Source organism: Saimiri boliviensis, chromosome 6 (assembly GCF_048565385.1).
Source record: "Saimiri boliviensis isolate mSaiBol1 chromosome 6, mSaiBol1.pri, whole genome shotgun sequence".
Lineage (NCBI taxonomy): Eukaryota > Metazoa > Chordata > Mammalia > Primates > Cebidae > Saimiri > Saimiri boliviensis.
Genome location: NC_133454.1, coordinates 46,213,242 through 46,239,297, shown reverse-complemented (window position 1 = coordinate 46,239,297; position 26,056 = coordinate 46,213,242). Strand labels below are relative to the sequence as shown.

Sequence of the window (26,056 nt, the reverse complement as noted above, 5' to 3'; positions counted from 1 at the left end):
TTCAGGTCCAGGTGCCCTTCAGTATCTTTTTATGAGCTTATTTGCCATCTCTACATTGTCCTCGGTGAAGTATCTGTTCATATCTTTTGCCCATTTTTTAATTGGGTTGTTTTCTTACTGTTACGTTTTGAGAGCTCTTTAAATATTCAGGATAAAAGTCCCTAGTCCCAAAAAGGTTGGGGATTGCTGCCTTAGAGAATAGAATGGTAGTCACTAGAGGATGAGAGTGGGGGTGAGGAAATGAAATGAGGATGTGCTGTTCAAAGGGTACAAAACTTTCAGTTAGGAGGAATTTGTGTTTAAGATCTCCAGCACAGGCTGGACACGGTAGCTCATGCCTGTAATCCCAGCACTGTAGGAGGCAGAGACAGGCAGACTGTTTGAGATCAGGTATTTGAGACCAGCCTGACCAATTTGGTGAAACGACACCTCTACTAAAAATATAAAAATTAGCAGGGCATGGTGGTGCTCGCCTATAATTCCAGCTACTAGGGAGACTGAGGCACAAGAATCACTTGAACCCGGGAAGTGGAGGCTGCAGTGGGCCAACATCATGCCACTGTACTCCAGCCTAGGTGACAGAATGAGATTGTCTCAAAAAAATTTTTTTTAATTAATTTTTAAAAATCTACAGCACAGCATGGTGACTGCAGTTAATAATAATGTATTGTGTATTTCAAGTTACTAACAGTAAATTTCACATCTCATCACAAAAAAATAAGTGAGGTAAAGGATATGTTAATTAGCTTAAGTTAAACATTCCATGTTATATACATATATGAAAACATCACACAGTACCTACCCTATAAATATATATAATTATGATGTGTCAATTAAAATTAATAACATACTTCATGCCTTAGCACAGATAATAACCTGATTTAGGAACACGTTATAGCCACCCTATTAGCCCCTGGTGCCAGCATATTAGCCACCAACCTGGCTTGGTTATACAACAATTTTCATGAACTTAAAAGTATATACACTTTAGTACTGCTTTGATTTTGTTCACATTCTGGCTAAGAATTCAGAGTTCTTTCTCCTAAATTAGCAGTAATATGCACCGTGACAGTTTTTTGGCTTTCTTCCTAGCATTTTGTTACCTCTAACCTCTGTTCCAAAATAACTCATTTTCAGATACATTTTTCAGCATTAGCACTTAATGCTTGGCTGAAACGAGATACAGTCTTTAAAAATAATTTTAAATTATAACCACAGTTTAAAATATCATCACCATAGTTAGGAAAATCATACAGATATTCATATGTCTATAAAAAGTGTTGTTCACATGGTGCTGACAAAGGATAGCAGGGATTTGTTTATCAGCTAAATGGGTACATCTCTGTCTGCAGTAACAAACATAAAATTTACAACTTACACAGCCTGCCAGCTTAAAATTATAGGATTCTTGACAACAGTTTTGGTTTTCACAATACTTCTGATTTTGCCAGAGGAAGATCTCAATACTGTTAATCTGCACAATTTCAAATATGCATACGAAATTATATAAAGAATAGTAAAGCATGCTTACTAATTTCAAGGTTGGTGAACTCCTGAACCAAGTTTTGTTTTTTTAAATAGGAATAATGATAGTAAGCATTTGCACAAATCCTCAGAAACTCTAACTGTGAAATTAATTCCCAGAGAAAGTCAGATCTCTGCAGACTGTTGCTCCTCCTTTCACGTAACTTGAGTGTTTAGCAATAGGAAAAGACATTTCGTGTGTGTGCATCTCATATTAAGATCATTTTGTATATCTACTACAGTGCTGACAACACAGATTGCCCACCCTGACACCTAACCCCTTTCCCAAACAAAAATCTAGATGATGGCTGCATGGGAATATTATATATTAAAAATGAAATTATGTGTAAACATAAAATCTAATTTTCTAGAGTAAAGATTGATCTAGCATACTCAGAAATACATTATATCAATAGGGACTCAAATGTGAGGGGAATAAATATAAGCTTATACAAACACAATCAGGTTCTTCCTATTTGTATAATTTCCCTCAAAACAGACATGTGAGGAAAATAATATAGAAGAAAAAAGACGTCTTGAGAGTAAACTAAGTAAATTGAACCACAGATGTGTACTGCCCCCTAGTGGCAGAATATTATGATACCCTCTGAAAACATACCTGCATCATCCAAAAGATCTATATTAAATATAAAAGTTGGCAATGAAAATGTTTATGTTGAAACTGTTTCCAAAATCTATGACTGTCCCTTTTTATTCATTTGTTCACTCATTACTTCATACACAATGAGGAATAAAACAGGAATGACTTTATTCCTCATCGCAGTCTATTGGGAAAGATACACAAGAAATATATAATTACTAAATTGTGACAGATACTGTGAAACAAATGAACAGAATGCTGAGGAGGAGGATAATGGGTTCAGGGTAACAAGATAAATCCTACTTTGGACTGGGTGGCAGGGCAAAGCCTTGCTAAGGAAGCATATAAATTGAGATTTGACATATGAAAAGCTAAATTTTGAGGATGGGAGAGAGAGGGACATGTCTCAGGGAGAGGGTAAAGTATATACGAAGTCTCGAAGGTAGGAATTTTGGGTGAGTTCAAGCTCTTGAGAAAGGGCCAGTATCACCAAAGCGAGACAAAGAACAATGAGGGAATAAAAAAAAAGAGGAAGAGTGGCAGATGGGGCCGGATAATGCAGCCTTTCACAGTTGGGAATATGAATTTTTTCCTAAGTGCCAAAAAAGTCACTCATGATTTTTGGGTTTTTTGGTGGTTGTTTTTTTTTTTTCTTTGAGACAGTCTTACTCTGTTACCTAGGCTGGATTGTAATGGGGTGATCTTGGCTCACTGCAACCTCTGACTCCCAGGTTAAAGCAATTCTCCTGCCTCAGCCTCTTGAATAGCTGGGATTACAGGTGCATGCCACCACACCTCGCTAATTTTTGTATTTTTGTTTTCACCGTGTTGCCCAGGCTGGTCTCCAACTCATGACCTTGTAAACCGCCCGCCTAGGCCTCCCAAAGTGCTGGGATTACAGGTCATGGTTTTTCATCACGGGACTCACATGTGTTATTTCTGTTAAGACAAATCACTTGGCTGCTAGGCTCTAGAACAGAGCAAGTTAGCACAGCTCCAGATGCACAGTGGCTGGCCAGCCCCGCATGCCGACTGCAGGGATGGAGCCAACAAGACGTACTGGAGAGGAATACTGGAGGCACAACTGGCAGGTGTCCACGGACTGGATGTCGGGTAGGGGGAAAGAAGAGGAATGGTGCTCTCCAGTTTCAGGTTCCAACAGCTGGGTGGTGCTCATCACTGAGACAGGAAAGACTGGAAGAAGGACAGGTTTCGTCAGGAGAAAAAAATCAAAAGCTGTTTTAAATATGTGAGATTTCCAAGAAGAGATATAAAACAGGAAGTTAGATCTGTAAGTCAGGGCTCAGAGGCGAGGCCTGAGCTAAGGATGTAAATTTAAGAGTTTATCAACATCTAGAAAGGATTTAAGGTCACAGAATGGATGAGATCACCCAGAGAGAAAACGTAAAGAAACTAAGTACTTTGGTCAGCCACATTTGCAGTAGTGGTCCTCTGTGAGTATGACTTCTGACAAGTGCAGAATTTACAGGGGCTCCTGCATTCTGCCTTAGGAAATAATGAAACAGCTGCCCCCATAATGTTGTGATACTAAGCTCTTCTTTATAACGATAATACCTCAGCCTTCCTGATTTCATTTCTTTCATCTTTATTCTAGAGAGAGGCTTAGGCTTACCTCTATCTTTGGTGAACCTAGTTTAGCTTACTTATCGCAAGCTTATCTTTACATACCAAGATTTGTGGACATGTCAGGATGCTTGATCTTTAAAGCTTTTCTTCCAAGTCTGAATATGTGAGTTTCTATGATACCAGCAGAATTCTTATGAAAGTACTAAAGAGTGTATTTACATTAAATTTTCTATATTTCTGAGGTATTGGGGAAAAAAGATTATTTTAGTGCTTATCACTGTATAATGACATGAAGTGTTACATTCTTTTTAAATGTATTTTTAAAATTTGCTATAATGAACAATAAATCTGTATTAATACCTATGTTAACAGTATTAGCTAATATTTATTTAGCACTTGATTTATTCATTTGATCTTTACAGCAACTTTATAAGGGAGATATTAATATTATCCCCACTTTACAGATGAGAAGATGAGGTATGAGTAGGTTAGCCACCTAACCCAAGGTCACAAAGCTGAAAAAGTACTAAAGCTGGGGAAAAAACCCAGGCAGGAAATTCTTCTATTCCAACCAATGACTTTCAAAAAAAATTTTGTTTAACTGTGATTCAGAGTATGAATTTCATTTTACATCATGACCCTGTACACACATACTTTGTAAAATAGCTAAATAAACATTTCATAATACACTTGTAAAAGATAGTATGTTTTTATATGTTCTGTTCTTTTTGATTTCTTTAAAATGCTAGTTGGAAGTGACTAAATTGATTTCAAAATGACCCAGTAATGGTTGCCACCTGCAGTTAAAAAAAAAAAAAAAAAAAGTACTCTTACAGTCGCAAGTGATGAAGAAAAAAAATTTCATAAAAACTTAAAAGAATACTTTCAACTATTAAGATCATAATACTGGGGCCGGGCACAGTGGCTCAAGCCTGTAATCCCAGCACTTTGGGAGGCCAAGGCGGGTGGATCACGAGGTCGAGAGATCAAGACCATCCTGGTCAACATGGTGAAACCCCGTCTCTACTAAAAATACAAAAAACTAGCTGGGCGTGGTGGCGCGTGCCTGTAATCCCAGCTACTTAGGAGGCTGAGGCAGGAGAATTGCCTGAGCCCAGGAGGCGGAGGTTGCGGTGAGCCGAGATTGCGCCATTGCACTCCAGCCTGGGTAACAAGAGCGAAACTCCGTCTCAAAAAAAAAAAAAAAAAAAAAAAAAAAAAATCATAATACTTACATTTTAATTTAGAAGAAATTATTTTAAGGCAATCCATGCAAATAATTTATACAAAAAGTACTTTACACTATTTTGAGAATATGTAGCTTCATGTAAAATAGCAGTTGGAAGCCACTGAAGTAAATGTTTAAAATTTTCATCTTCACAATTTTTATCAAATAGGACATTTAAAGAGCTTTGGCTAACCTATGAAAATAAATAATACCTCATCAGAAAAATAGGCAAATAATACTGCCCAAAGCAATTTACAGATTCACACTATTCCTAGCAAACTATCAACATCATTTTTCACAGAATTATTAAAAAAAAAAAAACTATTCTAAAATTCATATGGAATTGATGCAGGGTAGGTCAGCCCCAAAACTGGGGCTTAGCCCAAGAAGGTTCTTGGCTTTGCCCAGGAAAGGATTCAGGGCAAGTGCGTGGTGTAAAATAGAAACTTTCACTCAAGTGGCAGCGTACAGCAGCAGCAGAGGTCGAACTCCTTGTGGAGCAAGGCTGCCCAACAGGCAGTGTGCCCAGAGTAGCAGCTCAGAGGCTATTCTGCAGTTTTCTTTTTTTGTGTTTTGGGTTTTTTTTTTTTTTAAGACAGTCTGGCTCAGTTACCCAGGGTGGTGTGCAGTGGCACAATCTCAGCTCACTGCAACTGGGAGTAGCTGGGGTATGTGCCACCACAGCCAACTAATTTTTGTATTTTTAGTAGAGACAGGCTTTCACTATGTTGGCCAGGATGGTCTCGAACTCCCTACAATTATATTTCTGTCCATTTTTAATTATATACAAATTAAAGGTCAGACATTTGCAGAAAAATGATAGTAACTCCCAGGTTGTTGGGCCATTGCCATGGAAAGGGGTAGTAACTTCCAGGTGTAACCGTGGCAATGGTAAACTGACATGGCCCAGTGGTGGTCATGTCTTATGGAAAGCTGCTTCTGCTCTGTCTCTGTTTTAGTTAGTCTTCAATTTGGTCTGGTTCGAAGTCCCACCTCTAGAGTTGAGTCCTAGATCCTACTAAGAACTGAAAAAGATACCAAATAAACAAAGCAGTCTTAAGGAAAAAGAACACAGCCAAAGGTTTCAAACTACCAGACTTTAAACTATCCTATAAAGCTACAATAACCAAAACAGCATGATACTGATACAAAGACACATAGACCAATGGAACAGAATAAAAAACTCATAAATAAAGGCACACGAAAACAAGCAATGGGAAGAAGACTCCCTATTCAATAAATGGTGCCGGGATGGCTAGCTAGCCATATGCAGAACACTGTAATTGGACTCTCTGCCTTTCACCACATACAAAAATTAACTAAAAATGAATCAAAGATTTAAATGTAAGACCTCAAACTATAAAAAACATAGAAGACAACCAAGGAAATACTCTTCCAGACACTGGATTGGTAAAGGATTTTTCACTAAGTCTCCAAAAGCAATTCCAACAAAAGCAAAAATTGGTAAGTGGGAACTAATTAAGCAGAGCTTCTAGACAGCAAAATAAATTGCCAACAAAGTAAACAGGCAACCTACCGAGTGGGAGAAAATATTCACCAACTATGCATCCCACAAAGGTCTAATATCCAGAATTTATAGGGAACTTAAATGAACAAGCAAAAAACAACCTCTTTAAAAAACAGGCAAAGGACATGAACAGGCACTTCTCAAAAAAAGCCATACAAGCAGCCAACAAACATGAAAAAATGTTCCACATCACTAATCATCAGAGAAATGCAATGAGATACCATCTCACACCAGTCAGAAAGGATATTAGCTGTTGGCCAGGTGCAGTGGCTCACACCTGTAATCCTAGCACTTTGGGAGGCCAAGGTGGGTAGATCACTTGAGGTCAGGAGTTCAAAACCAGCCTGGACAACATGGTGAAACACTGTCTCTACTAAAAACATTTTTTTTTAATTAGCTGGGCATGGTGGTGGGAACCCATAATTCCAGCTACTCAGGAGGCTGAGGCAGGAGAATCACTTAAACCAGGGAGGCAGAGGTTGCAGTGAGCCAAGATCATGCCATTGCATTCCAGCCTAGGCAACAAGAGTGAAACTCCATCTCTTTTAAAAAAAAAAAAAAAAAAAAAAAAAAGGATATTATTAAAAAGTCAAAAAACAACAGACAGTATGCTAAATGGTGTGGTGGGGAGGGAAGATAATCTAAAACTAACTGTCTTTTTTTATACAAGAGACGCTAGTGCTGAAATCTTCACATAATTTAAAAGTTAAGTTGAGATAAATTTCTTACCAAAAAAAAAAAGGTAAGGGGTAGGGCAGGGAGGAGCAAAGATGAATTTTCACCACCTATAAACATCAGCTATTGAAGGTTGATGTTCATGCCACAGTTCTGTGATGCAACTATGGGACCAGTTGTATTAGTCCATTTTCATGCTGCTGATAAAGACAAACCTGAAACTCGGTAATTTATACAGGTAAAAGGGTTTAATCAACCTGCAGTTCCACAATGGCTGGGGAAGTCTTATAATCCTGGCAGAAGGCAAGGAGGAACAAATCATGTCTTACTTGTTTTTTTTTTTTTTTTTTTTTTCTCCAGGCCTAGCTACATACATTGGCTCCTTACAAGTCAAGTCTTACATGGATGGCAACAGGCAAAAAGAGAGCTTGTGCAGGGAACCTCCACCTTATAAAACTGTCAGATATCATGAGACTAAATCATTATCACAAGAATAGCATGGGAAAGACCTGCCCCCAAGATTCAATTACCTCCCACCAGGTCCCTCCCACAACACATGGGAATTCAAGATGAGATCTGGGTGGGGACATGGCCAGACCATATTATTCTGCCCCTGGTCCCTCCCAAATCTCATGTCCTCACATTTCAAAACCAATCATGCCTTTCCAACAGTCTTAACTCATTTTAGCATTAATTCAAAAGTCCACAGTCCAAAGTCTTATCCAAGACAAGTCCCTTCTACCTATGGGCCTATAAAATCAAAAGCAATTTAGTTACTTTCTAGATACAATGGGGGTACAGGCATTGGGTAAATACACTCATTCCAAATGGGAGAATTTGGCCAAAACTAAGGCGCTACAGACCCCATGCAAGTCCAAAATCCAGTGGGGCAGTCAAATCTTATTGCTCCAAAATGATCTCCTTTGACTCCACATCTCACATCCAGGTTACACTGATGCAAGAGGTGGGTTCCCATGGTCTTGGGCAGCTCTGCCCCCCTGTGGCTTTGCAAGATTCAGCCTCCCTCCCAGTTGCTTTCATGGTCTGGTATAGAGTGTCTATGGCTTTTTTAGATATACAGTACAAGCTGTCAGTGGATCTACCATTCTGAGGTCTGGAGGACAACGACCCTCTTCTCACAGCTCCACTAGGCAGTGCCCCAGTAAGGACTCTGTGTGAGGGCTGCAACCCCACATTTCCCTTCTGTACTGCCCTAGGAGAAGTCCTCCATGGCAGCCCTGCCCCTGCAGCAAACTTCTGCCTAGAAATCTAGGCGTTTCCATACATCCTCTGAAATCTAGGCAGAGGTTTCCAAACCGCAATTCTTGACTTCTGTACACTGGCAGGCTCACCACCACATGGAAGCTGCCAAGGCTTGAGGCTTCTACCCTCTGAAGCCATGGGCTTAGCTCTATGTTGGCCCCTTATAGCCATGGCTAGAGCAGCTAGGATGCCAGGCACCAAGTCCCTAGGCTGCACACAGCAAGGAGGCTCTGGGCTTGGCCCATTAAACCACTTTTCTCTCCTAAGCCTTTGGGCCTGTGATGGAAGGAGCTGCCATGAAGATCTCTTTGCGTGTGTGTGTATGTGTGTGTGTGTGTGTGTGTGTGTGTATGATAAAAAGTATTTTATTTGTTTAATAATATGCATGCTTTCTTTTGTAAATATATAATAAATTTTTGTAGATAGTCTTGATGTGTGATCTTTATTTTGTATCTCTCTATGTAAAACCAGTGAATATATAACTAATGTGTTAGTGGACTGGAGTAAAAGAAACTTATTAGGCAAGAACAGGTATTGTAATTGCCCATGACTACTTTTAACCATGCAGACTAATATATTCTGGAGGTTTATAGCTGGGCACCTTCACCTTTTTTCACTGGTATTTCATGTAAGGTATCAACTACTGTAATTTTTGCTGACGCTGAAGCCCGTCCTTGGGAATTGGATGCATGGCACTCATATTGTCCAGCATCATCCTGGAGACATTTTCCCCAGTGTCTTGGGGATTAACATTCAGTTCCTCGTTCCTTATGCAAATTTCTGCAGCCAGCTTGAATTTCTCCTCAGAAAATGGGATTTTCTTCTCTATCGCATTGTCAGGCTGCAAATTTTCCAAACTTTTTTAATATTCTGTTTCCCTTTTAAAACTGAATGCCTTTAACAGCATCCAAGTCACCTGTTTAATGTTTTGCTACTTAGAAACTTCTGCCGGATACCCTAAGTCATCTCTCTCAAGTTCAAAGTTCCACAAATCTCTAGGGCCGGGGCAAAATGCCACCAGTCTCTTTGCTAAAACATAGCAAGAGTCACCTTTACTCCAATTCCCAACAAGTTCCTCATCTCCATCTGAGACCACCTCAGCCTGAATTTCATTGTCCATATCATTATCAGCATTTTGGCCAAAGCCATTCCACAAATCTCTAGGGAGTTCCAAACTTTCCCATATTTTCCTGTCTTCTCCTGAGCCCTCCAAACCGTTCCAAACTCTGCCTGTTACCCAGTTCCAAAATCGCTTGCATATTTTCAGGTATCTTTTCAGTAGCACACCACTCCTGGTACCAATCTGCTGTATTTTCACACTGCTGACAAAGACATAAATGAAAAAACCGGGTAATTTATACAGGAAAAAGGTTTAATGGACTTACAGTTCCACATGGCTGAGGAAGCCTCGCAATCCTGGCAGAAGGCAAAGAGGAACGAGTCATGCCTTACATGGATGGCAGTAGGCAAACAGACAGCTTGTGCAGGGAAACTCCCCCTTATAAAACTGTCATATCTCATGAGACTTAATCACTAACACGAGAACAGCATAAGAAAGGCCTGCCCCCGGATTCAATTACCACCCACCAGGTCCCTCCTACAACATGTGGGAATTCAAGATGACATATGGGTATGGACACAGCCAGACCATATTGCCAGTATTGTTTTCCATTACCCTTGACCAAGTGATTTTTTTTGTGAGCTTAAAAATATTCCTACTTTAGGCCAGGTGCTCTGGCTCATGCCTGTAATCCAGCACTTTGGGAGGCCGAGGCGGAGGGGGATCACCTGAGGTCAGGAGTTTGAGAACAGCCTGGCCAACACAGTGAAACCCCACCTCTACTAAAAATACAAAAAGTAGCCAGGCACAGTGGCACATGCCTGTAATCCCAGCTATTCGGGAGGGTGAGGCAGAAGTACTTGAACCTGGAAGGTGGAGCTTGCAGTGAGCCAAGATGGCACCACTGCACTCCAGCCTGGGCGACAGAGCAAGACTCTGTCTCAGGGAGGAAAAAAAAAAATCCTACTTTAATGCCTTTTTAAAATCCTATTTTGTAAGTACTTTTGTCTATACAGTATCTACTCCTAAATAAACAGCACCAAATGTCAGGCTGATTGTTCAGCCTTTTTCAGTGTTGGATCATGTTTAGCAGCGATTCCAACATTATTGATTTGTGATATATTTGAGTACCACACCATCATTAAATGAAACTTTAGTTAACACTGTTATGAGATATTAAGATTTAAATTTTTTCAACAGCATAAAAGCCACAAGTTCCAACGCACGCAAACCACAGCATGGTTTACCCACTTCTGTCAAAGATCAGGAAATATTTCTACCAGCTAAAGTGGCTCCACCATATGACAGAAATAAAAAATTCTTTGAAATAAATGAAAGCAGAGACACAAGATACCAAAAGCTCTGGGATGCAGCAAAAGCAGTGTTAAGATGAAAGTTTAAAACACTGAACACCTACATTGAGAAGTTAGAAAGATTTCAAATTAACTATCTAACATTACATCTAGAAGAACTTGAAAAGCAAGAACCTCAAAGCTAGCAGAATAAAAGAAATAACTAAACTCAGAGCAGAACTGAATAAAACTGAGACCCAAAAATCTACACAAAGGATCAACAAAGCTGAAAGTTGGTTTTTTGAAAGGATAAACAAAATGTATACCCCACAGCTAAACTAACAAAGAAAAAAAGAGAGATGATCCAAATAAGCACAATCAGAAATTACAAAGATGGCATCACAACCAATCCCATAAAGATACAAAGATCCTAGAGACTATTATGAACACCCCTATGCACACAAACTAGACAACCTAGACACACAGACCAAAGGAACAGAATAGAGAACTGAGAAATAAAGCCATACATCCAGAAAATCTGATATTTGACTAAGTCAACAAAAATAAACAATGAGGAAAGAACTCCCTATTCAGTAAATGGTGCTGGATAGCTGGCTGTTACCTGCAGAAGAATGAAACTAGACCCCTACCTATCACTGTATACAAAATTTAACTCAGATTACTTAAATGTAAGACCTAAAACTGCAAAAATACTAGAAGAAAACCTCAGAAATGCTCTCCTGGAAACTGGCGCTGGCAAAGAATTTTTATGACTAAGTCCTCAAGAGCAATAGCAACAAAAACAAAAATTGACAAGTGGGACCTAATTAAAGAGCCTCGGCACATTAAAACAAACTATCAACAAAGTAAACACCCTACAAAATGGGAGAAAATATTCACAAACTATGCATCCAACAAAGGTCTAATATCTAGAATCTATAGGAAACTTAAATCAATAAACAAAAAAAACAAATAACCTCATTAAAAAGTGGGCAGAGGGCTGGGCACGGTGGCTCACACCTGTAATCCTAGCACGTGGGGAGGCCAAGTCAGGCGGATCACAAGGTCAGGATTTCAAGACCAGCCTGGCCAACATGATGAAACCCCATCTCTACTAAAAATACAAAACAAATAGCCAGTCATGGTGGTATGTACCTATAATCCCAGCTACTCAGGAGGATGAGGCAGAAGAACTGCTTTAACACAGGAGGCAAAGGTTGCAGTGACCCAAGATCACTCCACTGCACTCCAGCCTGGGCAACAGAGTGAGACTCCATCTCGGGAAAAAAAAAGTGGGCAGTGGTCAGGCATACTGGCTTACACCTGTAATCCTAGCACTAGGGAGGCCAAGGTGGGCAAATTGCTTGAGGTCAGGAGTTCTAGACCAGCCTGGCCAACATGGTAAAACCCTGTCTCTACCAAAAATACAAAAATTAGGTAGGGTTGGTGGTAGGTATCTCTAATCCCAGCTATTCAGGAGGCTGAAGCAGGAGAATTGCTTGAACCTGGGAGGCGGAGGTTGCAGTGAGCCAAGATTGCACCATTGCACTCCAGCCTGAGCAATAGAGCAAGACTCTGCCTCAAAAAAAAAAAAAAAAAAAAAAAAAATCAAAGTAAACGCCCCACATAATGAGAGAAAATATTCACAAACTATGCATCCAACAAAGGTCTAATATCCAGAATCTCTAGGGAACTTAAACAGATCAACAACTAAAAAACAAATAACCTCATTAAAAAGTGGGCAGAGGTCAAGCGTGGTGCTCACTCCTGGAATCCCAGCACTTTGGGAGGCCGAGGCGGGTGGATCACGAGGTCGAGAGATCGAGACCATCCTGGTCAACATGGTGAAACCCCATCTCTACTAAAAACACAAAAAACTAGCTGGGCGTGGTGGCGCGTGCCTGTAATCCCAGCTACTTAGGAGGCTGAGGCAGGAGAATTGCCTGAGCCCAGGAGGCGGAGGTTGCGGTGAGCCGAGATCGCGCCATTGCACTCTAGCCTGGGTAACAAGAGCGAAACTCGGTCTCAAAAAAAAAAAAAATACAAAAATTAGCTGGGCATGGTGGAGCGCCCTTGTAATTCAAGCTACTCAGGACACTGAGGCACAAGAATCACTTGAATTCAGGATGCAGAGGTTGCAGTGAGCTGAAATTGCACCACTTTACTCCAGCCTGGGTGACAGTGAGAATTTGTCTCAAAATAAATAAATAAATATTTTAAAAAGACATACAAGTGGCCAAAAACATGAAACATGACAAATACTCCACTTTGCAAATCAAAACCACAACGAGATACCATCTTGCACCAGTCATAAAGAATATCATTAAAAAGTCAGGGTCATCAGTGCTCCAGCCAGGGCTTTACAACGGCCTGCTTAAAAAAAAAAAAAAAAACTTAAAAATTAAAAAAAAAAAAAAAAAAAAAAAAAGGTTAAAACGTCAAAAAATTGTACATGTTGGCAAGGCTGCAGAGAAATGGAAACACTTATACAGTGCTGGTCGGAATGTAAATTAGTTAAGCCACTGCAGAAAGCAGTTTGGAGATTTCTCAAAGAACTAAAAATGGAACTACCATTCAACCAAGCAATCCCATTACTGGGTACATACCCAAGAGAAAATAAATCATTCTACCAAAAGACACATGCTCTTGTATGTTTACCTCAGCACTATTCATAATAGCAAAGATATGGAATCAATCTGGGTGCCCATCAATAGAGGACTGGATAAAGAAAATGTAGTACATATATACCACGGAATATGCAGCCATAAATAAGAACAAAACTATGTCCTTTCCAGCAACAAGAATACAGCTCAAGGCCAATTATCCTAAGCAAATTAACACAGAACCAGAAAAACAAAGTGTTCTCACTTTTAAGTGTGAGCTAAATACTGGGCCCTATGGACATAAGGTTGGGAACAATAAATACTGGGGACTACCAGAAGGGGAAGGGAGAGGGACAAGGACGAAAAACTATCTATTGCATATTATGTGTACTACCTGAGTGACAGGATTATTCATACCCCAGACTTCAGCAACACAGAATGCATCCATTTAAAATACCTGCACATGTACTTGCTGAAATAAAAGTTGGAAAAAAAAAAAAAAGACATGAACAAACACCACTCAAAAGAAGACACAGACAGCTGGGCATGGTGGCTCACGCCTGATACCCCAGCACTTTGGGAGGCCAAGGCAGGTAAATCACGAGGTCAAGAGATCGAGACTATCCTGGCTAACATGGTGAAACCCTATCTCTACTAAAAATACAAAAAATTATCCAGGCATGGTGGCAAGTGCCTGTAGTCCCAGCTACTCAGGAGACAGAGTCAGGAGAATCACTTGAACCCGGGAGGCAGAGGTTGTGGTGAGGCAAGATTGCACCACTGTACTCCAGCCTGGGTGACGGAGTGAGACTCGGTCTCAAAAACAAAAAAGAAATAGACATAAAAGCGGCCAATAAACATATGAAAAAACGTTCAACATCACTAATCACCAGAGAAATGCAAATCAAAACCACAATGAGATACACATCTTGACTTCAAGACAGGTTCGAGTCTTAGCCCTCTCACTTGCTGCATGCATAACCAGGGAAAATTAATTTCTATGAGACTCAGTTTCTTCAACTATCAAAGGGAGACCAAAACAAAAAATCTACCTCATTTAACATATGCTGGAATGTAGCATACACTCAAATTCTAGTTGTTATAATTATTTTTAAACTAGCAAAAAAAAAAAAAAAAAGTAGATTTAGACATTCAAGGCTGGGCATGGTGGCTCACCCATGTAATCCCAGCTACTCAGGAGACAGAGTAAGGAGGATCACTGGAGCCCAGAAGGTCAAGGCTGCAGTAAGCTGTGATTGCACCACTACACTCCAGCCTGGGTGACAGAGGGAGACCCTGCCTCAAAAAAAAAAAGATATTCAGCAAATATTATTGAGTGCCAACTCTGAACAAAGTTTACTCCATGAGGTTACCTAACAGTCTTTCAAAAACAAGTACTCTAATAAGAGAGAGGTCCAGTCTCTCTAAAAAGGAAAACTGTTATAAGCATTAACAAAGAGAGGTAGATTTAATATATCATGAGAAAACCAAAGAAAGAGAAATTAATTCTGATCTAGAAATGGTTTTACAAGTGTAACGTGAACTATGCCTTGAAAGAAGCCTAGTCAGATATGTTCCTTGAACCTTATTCCAGACTAGTGGCTCTCAAACTTGAACATGCATCAAAATCACAGACAGCTGTTAAAACACACAATGCTGGGCCTATCCCAGACTTTGTGACTCAGTGAGTCTGGGGTAGGGGCAGCGGCGGGGGAGAAGTGTCTGAAAATCTGTATTTACCAGGTGACACTCATGCTAGTGGTCAAGGAAACCCTCTTTGAGAACTCCTATCCTAGGCACACAGTGCTTGAACAAAACTGACAGGTGATATACAGGCTACGCCTGAGGAAGTGTAAAAGGGCAGCTGCAGGAACACCGGATTTGCACGTGTAGTTAAGGCATATGGTCAGAAGACTAAAAACAAAAACTTTCTAAACAAAACACTTTCTCGGACAAGTTACCTTTCCTAAGAAGGCGAGCTGATATTCAAGATATTTAACTACCCCTCTGTGCTATTACATTTGTTTCTCTCTAACTTGGTATCTTTTAACTGTACTCCCTACCATCAGCTTTGCATCACACACATAAATAGTAAGGTAAAGAGGCCTTACCTTACAGCAGATTTCTGGACACGAGTTATTTAGGTGTACAAAGAACAGAACAGTGTCACTCTATTATTCTTTATAAATAAGAATATAACACTAATACATCCTAAATGTTAATATTTTACCTAGCATGCTATAGGTTAAACTTCTTCAAAAAAAATTTTGAAACCTAACAATTTCACTTATGTATTTTAAGAAATGTTTCATACTCACCAAAGCCATCAATATCTAGATTATTTTCAACCACAACATCTAGCAGAGAATCACCAACTTTTCCTTTGGTTGTTAATGTTTCACCATCACGGTTTATAAAGTGGACTGTGATTTTATCTTCTGAGCTGGAAAAGAAAGCAGTCCTTTAGTATTTTTAGTAATTTCAAAACGTAACTTAAAATAATTAGTTTAAAAGCCTATAAAGCCTCCAGAGTAGATGGGACTACAGATACCCAGCACCACACCTGGATAATTTTTTTATTTTTATTTTTTGTAGTGTCAGAGTGTCACTATGTTGCTCAGCTGGTCTCAGATCTTAGCCTCAAGCAGTTGTCTCAACTTGGCCTCCTAAAACTCTGAGATTACAGGCCTGAGCTACCATACCTAGCCGAAAGTATTTTCTTTTCTTTCCAAAGTTTATTTGGGAAGAAGGCATGACACATCTACCCACCTACCAGGTAATAAGCTCTACAACCTTACGGGAAATGGCAATGACTACCCGGTCAAGGCCACCTGGTGGCCTCAGTATATGTCTCCCTAATGTCACAGTTACAAAACATTTGGCAATTATTATCACTCATGAAGTCTATCTGACTCTCATAAAAGCCAGTGCAATGGCTTGTACCTGTATTCCCAGTACTTTGAGAAGCTGACGTGGGAAGGTTGTTTGAGGCCAGGGGTTTGAGACCAGCCTGGGCAACATAGCAAGAGCCCACCTTTAAAAAAATAAAATAATTAGCCAGGTGTAGTAATATGACGTGCAGGCCCAGCTAATTGGGAGGCTGAGATGGGAGGATCCCTTTAACCCAAGAGGAAGAGGAGGTTGCAGTAGAATATGATTGCACCACTGCACGCCAGCCTGGCCAATAGGGCAAAACCTGTCTCTACTAAAAATACAAAAATTAGCTGGGCATCGTGGCACATGCCTATAATTCCAGCTACTCAGGAGGCTGAGGCAGAATTGCTTGAACCCAGAAGGCGGAGGTTGCAGTGAGCCAAGATCACACCACTGCACTCCAGCCTAGTGGGTAGAGTGAAACTCTGTCTCCAAAAAAAGAGCAAATCATTCTGCTCTCAATAGGGCAACTGCTGTACAAGTGCTACATAGAATACTATTGCTGAGAGAAGTTGTTTAATAGTTTTCTGTGTATTTGACATCTCATTTCAGTCCACATTGTATACTTACAAATCAAAGACTAGAAAAAGTTTTTTATTTGTTTGAATCTGTAAGATAAATACCTCCCTGCATGTTTTATAAGATTGTTAGCTATCAGCTAGCAGACTTAAATTTCTTTCACTTCTCACATACATCCCTCCAAAACTTGAGAAAAGACATTATACTAGCAACTAGATCCTTATTCCTCCACTATTGTTCGTTTTAATTTTTACCTCACATTTAGAAAGATTCTCAACTTAAAATAATGAGTTGTTATTCTTACTACTACCAATAGATGGCAAGAGCCCATCAACTACATCTTCAGGTAAAACTCAGAATTAAATAATTTCAGAGCCATAACTATCTTGAAAATTATCAAGTCTAGTGATCCCATTTCACAAATGAGGCAACTGAAGCCCTCCCTAATATTATAACACTGGAAAGAACCAGGATTCTATTAATTAAAACTCATCAAAAGTGTGTGTATATGTACAGAAATGTTCCTCAAAAGGGCCTGTGCTCTCCAACTTTTTTTCACAGCCAAAAATGCTTTAAAACTAGTATTCCCACACATTACTCATGATTTTCAACAAGACAACTGTCATTTTTTTCAAAGTAGAATGGCTGAGAATGAAAATACCCAGGAGGCAGAAAGACCACTCTGGAGGTTATCAAAAGACCACAAACTAAGCAAGGACAGAGAACACAGTGACTTAACAGACATCCAGGAGGTAGACCAAATTTTAGCGGCCATCTACATAAGATGAACTGAAAAGGGAGGAAGAAAAACACTGGGATTTCCAGCTCACGCAATTAGGTGGCACCATTTAACCTAGGTTTAAGGCAGGAAGCAAGGAGGGGTGAACAGGCCCAGCTCGGAAGCAGAGCAGGTCAAAACTCCCATGCTGATGGGATCGCGCCTGTGAATAGCCACTGCACTCCAGCCTGGGCAACATAGCGAGACCCCATCTCTAAATAAATAAATAAATAAATAAGACAGAAAGCAAAGGAGCTTTGGGGAAGATGGAAATAAGTTCAAGCTTAGACCTGCTGAATTCAATACTGAAAAAGCTAGATAAGAATGTCCAAAAGCCAGATGGAAATATGGGTATGGGTCTGAGCCCAGCAGAGAAGTCTAGAGATTTGACATCAATGAAAGCCTGGTAGCTAAAGCTACAGGAAGTACGTTAGAAAGAATTCCATCATTTATAAACACTACTGAAAACCAGAGGTTTTAGTGTTGCTGTTCTTCTGAAGCACTCTAGAGCTAAGCTTACAGCAAAGGAATTTGAAATATCTTTTACATCAGCCTCATCTTCTATAAAATCAGGACATTAATCTTACAGTTCTGACAATGCATGCAAAATAGGTTACTCAGAGTAGACTTCAACAAACACTGATTAATAACTTTTATTTAAAGACTACGCGCTTTTGCTAAGAAGCCCAACCTGCTGGTCTATATTAAAGGCGTACAGCCTTACAAAACAACTGTCAAGTAAGAGTATTAACAGGTTTACCAAAGAACAGGAGAGGAACTGGAAATGAGAGAAAAAGGTAATTCTTCAGTTGAAAGAGTATGGAACCTAAGAGTCGGAAGCTGTAGATACTAGGCCGGGCACAGGGGTTCATGCCTGAATCTCAATAGTTCGGAAGGCTGAGGCAGGCAGATCACTTGAGGCCAGGAGTTCGAGACCAGGCTGGCCAACATGGTGAAGCCTTATCTCTACCAAAACACAGTGTGAGTGTGGTGGCACGCACCTGTAATCCCAGCAATTCAGGCGGCTGAGGCACGAGAATCGCTTGAACCTATGAGGCAGAGGTTGCAGTGAGCCATGATGGCACCACTGCACTAGGGTGAAGGGTGCACCAAAACCTCCAAAATCACCACTAAAGAACTCCCCCATTAACCAACACTACCTGTGCCCCAAAAACTACTTAAAAAAATTTTTTTGGAAGAAAGTAGCTTTATTGAGGCAGCAGCACTGTTATAACTCCTTTTTTTTTAATCGCATTTTAGGTTTTGGGGTACATGTGAAGAACATGCAAGATTGTTGCATAGGTACACACATGGCAATGTGATTTGCTGCCTTCCTCCCTTCATCTATATCTGGCATTTCTCCCCATGCTATCTCTCCCCAACTCCCCACCCCCCACAACTACTGAAATTTTAAAAACAAATAAAAATTAAAATTTTTTTCAAAAATCAACGAAAACTTCTTGAGTTCTAGTCCTAGTTTTTTGCCAACTAATTAATACAAAATTTTTATTCCCATTTATCTATCCTCCCTACGTCATAGAATTGTCTTAAGAGTCGTGTGAAATAATACACATGAAAGCTCTTTGTAACCTAAATCACTGCAAAATATAAAGTATTGTGTCGCGGTATTTTAGAGTAAAAGGGGTTTTTCTGACTCTCAATTACTGATGCTTATTGAGTTGTTAAACTTCAAAGAACTAGTTTCTAGAACTGCTCTGTCTGTCCATAAGAACTCTGTGCCATAACAAAGGTGTTCTCCACATACCTGCAATGTCCAATACAATGTCCAACACCCACACGTGGCTACTGAGTACTTGAAATGTAGCTAGTGTAACTGGGAGATTGAACCTTTAATTTTATTTACCTTTAATTATCTTAAACATCAATAGCCATATGTGATTAGTAGCTACCGTATTGGACAGCACAAGTCCCATTAACACAATAAGAACTGGAAAATCTACTTGTAGCTCCAAAGTCTGTAAGAGGAATTATAAGGCCATGATGAGAAATTGTACCAATAAAGAGTGGCAGCAGGATTATGAGGAAATAGATGTGTTCCCCTTTAAGACAATCTGACATATCCAAATCTGAACAAATCTGACAGAGACAACTCCCAATTACCACAAATGCATTCGTTTTCCCTTATACCAGTTACACAAGTATGTTCAATATCTGTCCCAATGTATACAATTGTCCAAAACTCATCTATTGTATAACAGAAAGCAAGGCACCCGCACAGGTCAGAGGCAGGGAAGTGCAGAGGAAACGGGAACAAATATATCTGGCTTACCTTCTCCCTGATTTCCCCCAAAGTTCACGCAACAAAAATATATGGAGCACCCATTAGATAACGGGAGTCATGGGGAAATGATGACTGAAAGTCCTAGGCCCTGCTCTCAGGGACCTTCTCAAGAAGAAACCAGAAAAAGCAGCATACAAATCCAACACACTCTTCCTCTAGCTCGTGATTCCTGCCACCGTACATCATGGGGTCAAAGGGCTGTTGAGAGATATGCATTATATAAATCTCCACCATGTTGCTAGCCTCTGAAATTATGTGTAAATTTCATCTGTAGTATATCTAAGGAGTGTCTCTGAAAAACAAATATGCCCAAGAACCTAAAACTTCAACACATTTGGGAGAAATTGGTCCCATCTTGCAATATTTAATACAAAACCCTCTTAACACTGTGAGCCTAAGAGGCAGCCGGCAGCGACTGCTGCTGCTACTAGGTGACATCCACAGAGCCCTCACTATGTGCCAGGCACAAGACTACCTGTATCGCTGTATTAACTCATCTATCCTTCAATTAACCGTAGGAGGTTTAAACTGTTATTATCTTCAACGTACAAACGGGGACACTGGGTTCCTAAGGACTGACGACGTTAGACACGTCAGACAATCCCTACCAAAGTCTAGTTTCAAGTCCCGGCAGACGACTTCGACGCAGGGGCTTTCAACACTTGAGGAACTAGCAAAAGGCCTAGAGGGCAGCAGAGGTGTGGGCTCGGTGTGTTCTACCTAAACACTCCCTGACAAAGATCTGGGACCAGGGTGTCCTCCCACAGCAGGGCAAGGCCCTGAAAGAAACTGCTGGCAGGAGTGTCCGGCCAGGACAGCAGCAGGGAGCCTGTCACGAAGGTCACTACCAGTTGCGGGCAGAGCAAAGGTCAGATCCCAAGCAAATCAACCGGAGAACGAGCAGCAGCAAACTGCCGGCTTTCCTGAGGGCACTGGAGGCGCTGGGAAAGGGAGTGGCTGGTGCAGGAAGGAGCTTTGCGGTGAGACGCCACCGAGCAGCGAGACTGAGCCGCAAGGGCACCCCAGGGGAGCGGGGTGAGAGGCAGGCCTCGGGGGGGTGCGCCCGGCGCGCAGGCGCCCAGGAGAGGCGGCGGCACCGGAGACCCGGCCCAGCGGGCCAGGCACTACCCACCGGGGATCCCGGCTCTTGCCCGCGATCGCACCTGCACAGCGCCCTACCTGCTCCGCGCCCGCGCCGACAAGCTCAGTGGACGGCTCGCCCCCGCGCTCCCCACAGGCGCCCGGCTCCTCAGCAGGCCGCCCGCCAGAGCGCGGGACCCCGCGTGGTGCAGCCACCGGCCTGCAGGGCCGCCGAGGACCGCGGAAGCGGCGCGCAGGAGCCGGGCGCCCCCAGCGGCGGCCATCGCCCGCGGTCGGGAACTGCCGGAAGCGACGCTGACCGCGCGCTGAGGCCGAGAGAGTCTCCTAGAGGCGGGGACCGCAGCTCCGGCGCTGACCCCTGAGGGCCGCGGCGAGGGGCGAGGGGCGCTGGGCTGGAGTGGCAGAGAGGCCCCGCCGCGAAGAACTCGCCGAGTCCCCGCGTGCCTTCCGGGTGACCTATAAAGACACCCGCGAGCAGAGTGCGGCCCCGCCCCGTTCGCCCACGCCGCCCGGGCCCACGGGGCGGGGCCAGCGCAGGGAACTTTCACCTACCCTCTCGGTTCGGTCGTAAGCTGGATGCTTTTTTAACGCCTGGAGTTGCCTTGCAGACACAAAAAAATTTAAAAGATAGCTGGACGTCTCGCGGAAACCGGTTAGCTAGACCATTGTGTTCTGTTCCGCATCCCCCATCCCCCACCCGTTCAAAAAAAACTGGGAAATTGTGTCATCTAGGAGTCAAATTAGAGCAAAAGCGAATTCTGCGCACTGTAAAACAAGGACAGTGGGAAATTCTGGAAAATCTCAGAATGCCGTTATACAAAGAAATAATTATGACTATAAAATTGTAAATGACAATAATGAGTAGGCTTGGGGCTGCTGCAGAGAGCAGGTGGCTGTCCTAGAGTTTGGCAAATAAACGCTGGCTGAGTACATGAAACCCATGAGCCTGAACAGGAAACTTTGTGATGAACTGAGATTTCTAAAAGACTTTTATAAAACCCAGGAAGATGACTTTAAAATACACCTTATCATGGTTAATACGTTGAGGGAAATGCATGGGCTTTAAGGTCAGAAATAGCGATGTTCCAATCCAAGGTCTACTACCTCAGAGATCTGAGACCTTGGAAAAATTCTCTTAGAGGATCAGAGTTTCCATAACTCTAAACACAGATAAGATGTCCCAGCCTTCAGGGCCATTCTGAGGATTAAACTAACACGCAAAACACACAGTGCGTCACAAACTAGAAAGGCTACCACTTCCTGGGTCTTCCTCCATCAGGGTAGTCATAAAGAGGCTAAAGGCCAAATACAAGGGGTCAGTGCAGATATGCTAAACACAATCGGATACCTTTTTTTTGTTTGTTTGTTTCTAACATGGAGTCTCTATTGCCCGGGCTAGAGTGCAGTGGCATGATCTCGGGTCACTGCAACCTCAGCCTCCCAAGTTCAAATGATTCTCCTGCCTCAGCCTCCTGAGTAGCTGGGACTGCAGGTGTGCACCACCACACCCCGCTAATTTTTGAATACTCAGAACAAGAAAGTACAGACCTGAGTAAAGTCTCTCCAGACAATGTATGGTGCATGCTTGAACCCAATGGCAGAGAGAAGGCAATGGCTCCTAATTTCTCCAAATCTTTGGATGAAGAGAAAGTCTTTCAAGCTGCGAAGGGTGCAGCAAACCCTGACAAGTAATCCTGAAGAGGAAGTTGTAAAAGAACAGTTAACTTTTTAAAAAAAATCAAATCAAACCTCCAAGGTCGGATGAATTAGTTGTAGGAAAAGAATTGGAAAGAAAAAAAATTGTAGATGTTCCCTCTTCTCTCAGCCCTCCTATAGCAAATATAGTTTCAACTCAATTAAGGTACTTTATAGCTTTCTGCTTTGTAGGGTAGTTCTTTGTATACATAGAGTAGTTGTTTATATATTCATCTTAGTAACTCGTACAGCACCGGTTACAGGGCCTTGAACATGTCAAGGGTCCAATAAATATTTGTGAATAAATTAAGGTTACATAATTTCCATTAATCATGAGAATTCATTAAGCATGTATATGAAGATTAAAGAAAGAAAAAAGTATTCTCCAGGTTTTCAAAGGTAAATGAGAGGTAATGCCAAAAATTATAAATATCAATAGCAGAATTCCAGAAGGAATTTGTAAACATGGTCATGAATATGGATAAAGCAACATGGAATTACTAACGACATGCTTTTGCTTATCAGTTTGCTTATGTATTTCCTTGTCTGTAAAACTCCCACCCCTCCATCTCTTTTTTTTTCTTTTCTTTTTCCTTAGAGATGGGGTTTTGCCATGTTCCCAGGCTGGTTAAGCAATCTACCCTTCTCAGCCTTCTAAAGTGCTGGGACTACAAGCGTGGGCCACCATGCCCAGCCCATCTTTTACTCCTTTCAAAATCCATTCACTGTTTGAAGACTTTTGTCTTAGTCTGTTTATGATGCTATAACAAAATACCACACAGACTGGGTAATGTGTAAAGAACAGAAATTTCTTTTCTCACAATTCTGGAGACTGGGTCTCCCAGGGTCAAGGTGCCAGCTGGTTTAATGTCTGAGAGAGGCCAGTCTATGCTTCCAGGATGGTATCTTGTTGCTGTGTCCTCACACAATGGAAGAAGGAAGGGCAAACATGCCTAATTTCCTCCAGCCCTTTTATAAAGGTGTCAATAGAGAAAAATGATGAGACAACGCTCAATCATTTTAGGAGATTTATTTGCCAAAGTTAAAGATGCATGCCCAGGAGACAGTTCTATACCTTTCTCCTAAGATGATTTTGAGGGCTCCAAATTAAAAGGGGAAAAGGTGGGATATTGAGAAGTACATAATTTTCATGTATGAGGGGAATAAGGAAAAATACTCTTTCATGCCTTTGCCTAGTTCAGTGAATCTGCATTTTTTTACCTAAGTGATTCTCCTGCCTCAGCCTCTCGAGTAGCTGGGACTACAGGCATGCGCCACCACACTCCAATAATTTTTGAATATTCAGAACAAGAAAGTGTAGACCTGAGTAAAGTCTCTCCAGTGAATCTGCATTTTTCACATTTGACATAGACAAATGAAGTAGAGAAAAAATGCAGGAAATCCACATGTTTACATAAGATAACATAGACAAAATGGGGCAGGGGAGCAATGAGACAGGCATTTGTGTGTGGTGGGCACTGGGGTGACTGCATCTGTAAACATAATCTATCAATTTACATTGCCATGGTGAAATTTTAACAGAAATACCTTAAAAGATCTTGCAGATCACTAAGAATTACTTTGTGGTAAAATATGGAAGAGGCCTGTAGCTTTTCATCCTGTAGCCATCTTATTTGGAAACCGAAATGGGGAAGCAGGTTTGCATAACCTAGTTCCCAGCTTAGCTTTTCCCTTTGGCTTAATGAGTCTGGGGTCTCAAGATTTAACTTCCTTTCACATTTTCCCTTCTTTTTAAAAGAATCTTTTGAAGAAAGCATTTTTGAAGGAAGGAATACAACTTTCAGGCCTAGCGTTGCTTTTTCTTCCTTTTCTTTTTTGTTTGGTTTCGTTTGGTTTTTTGTTGTTGTTGTTGTTGTTGTTGTTGTTGCTTTTGAGCTGGTTTCCCCTCACTAGGATGGCTAACTCTTAGAAGTTCAGGTCTCACCTTCCTAGGAAGGATCATTTCTTTAAAAAATCATGTCTCACGTTGCTAGGAAGGCTCATTCCTAAGAAGTTATGCCTCACGAAGATTTAAAAAAAAAAACGGGGAGAAAAGAATGAAAAGAAAATATATATACATATACTTTATTTATATATTTCATCCAGGGGATGCAGGGGATACAGAACAGAACACAGTAGTCTAGCTAACCGGTTTCCGCCAGACGTCCAGCTATCTTTTTTAAATTTTTTGTTTATGAATGGCAACTACAGGCGCTAAAAAAGCATCCAGCTTACGACCAAACCTGGAGGGTAGGTAAAGGTTCCCTGCTCTGGCCCCGCCCCGTGGGCCCAGGCGGTGTGGGCGAACAGGGCGGGGCCGCACTCTGCTCGCCAGTGTCTTCTTAGGTCACCCGGAAGGCACGCGGGTCCTCCGCGCACTCCTCTACTTTAGAAGGCTGAGGTGGCCAGATTGCTTAACCAGCCTGGGAACAAGGCAAAACCCCATCTCTAGGAAAAAACAGAAAGTGTGTGTGTGTGTGTGTGTGTGTGTGTGTGTAAATATAAAATGGACCTAGGCCAGATTTATAGCAACAAATAGGTAGCAAACCAGCAAACGTGGAAACTGGGTCAGGTTATATTACTGCCTCCTCAAGCCCTTTCAGTTGTGCGTGGACTTATTTGAAAGCACATACCATAACAACACTGTAAGCCGAAACAGGACAGAACAGAAATTATTATTATTATTACTATTATAAGCAACAGCTTCTGCCACCAACTTCCTCAAGATCCAAACCAACCACTCAACCAATCGATTAGTGAGGGTTTTGGATCCGATAGCTGGCTTATCTGGGTTTTCATATCCCTCATAAGTCAGGTTATGTTCTTCGATTCATGCGGAATATAAACACAACATTCAGTTTTTATGATGATGCAGGTCTCCCGCTGTGCTGCCGCAAGTATATCTAAGGCCATATGGTTTTGCAACACAGCTTTCCTCAAAAGCATGACCTCTTTGTTTAGCAATGAGATACTCATCTGGCTATCATATAGGACATTTTTGGTATAATTCATTAAGGCCTCTATATGCTGTATAACATCTTCAATACCTACCTTCAATCTTCAAGTATGAGGACTGAAGTTAAATGATCATACCATTGGAATACTCAAGGTGTCCAATGAGATTGTAAATGAAAAAGGCTTACTAGTTTTGGCAGGGTCTGAGTTACTCATCCTTGTGTCCAAGCATAACCTAGGGAACACTGTCCTAGTCACCCTGGAGGTGACAACAGCCATAAATTAATGCCACACAGCCAATATGTCCCATTTGGAGCTAGCCAATAAATACCTGGTTGCTACAACTGATTTGCGGCATGCCAGTGTCTTGTAATATGAGAATGTGTCACAGCGTTCCCCCAGTATCCAACC

General features: G+C 41.4%; 1 protein-coding gene across 1 annotated transcript in view; it reads right to left on the bottom strand.

Annotated features, from left to right (window-relative positions):
- Positions 1-21,489, bottom strand: part of FDX1 (ferredoxin 1) — a 31,494-nt gene extending 10,005 nt beyond the window's left edge. The window contains exons 1-2 of the mRNA XM_003923900.4: positions 21,074-21,489; positions 15,680-15,804 (exon numbers count right to left, since the gene is read on the bottom strand). Coding sequence (XP_003923949.3) covers positions 15,680-15,804; positions 21,074-21,258 — 310 coding nt within the window. The 5' untranslated portion in view covers positions 21,259-21,489. The remainder of the gene's footprint in view (positions 1-15,679; positions 15,805-21,073) is intronic.
- Positions 21,490-26,056: the final 4,567 nt, after the last annotated feature.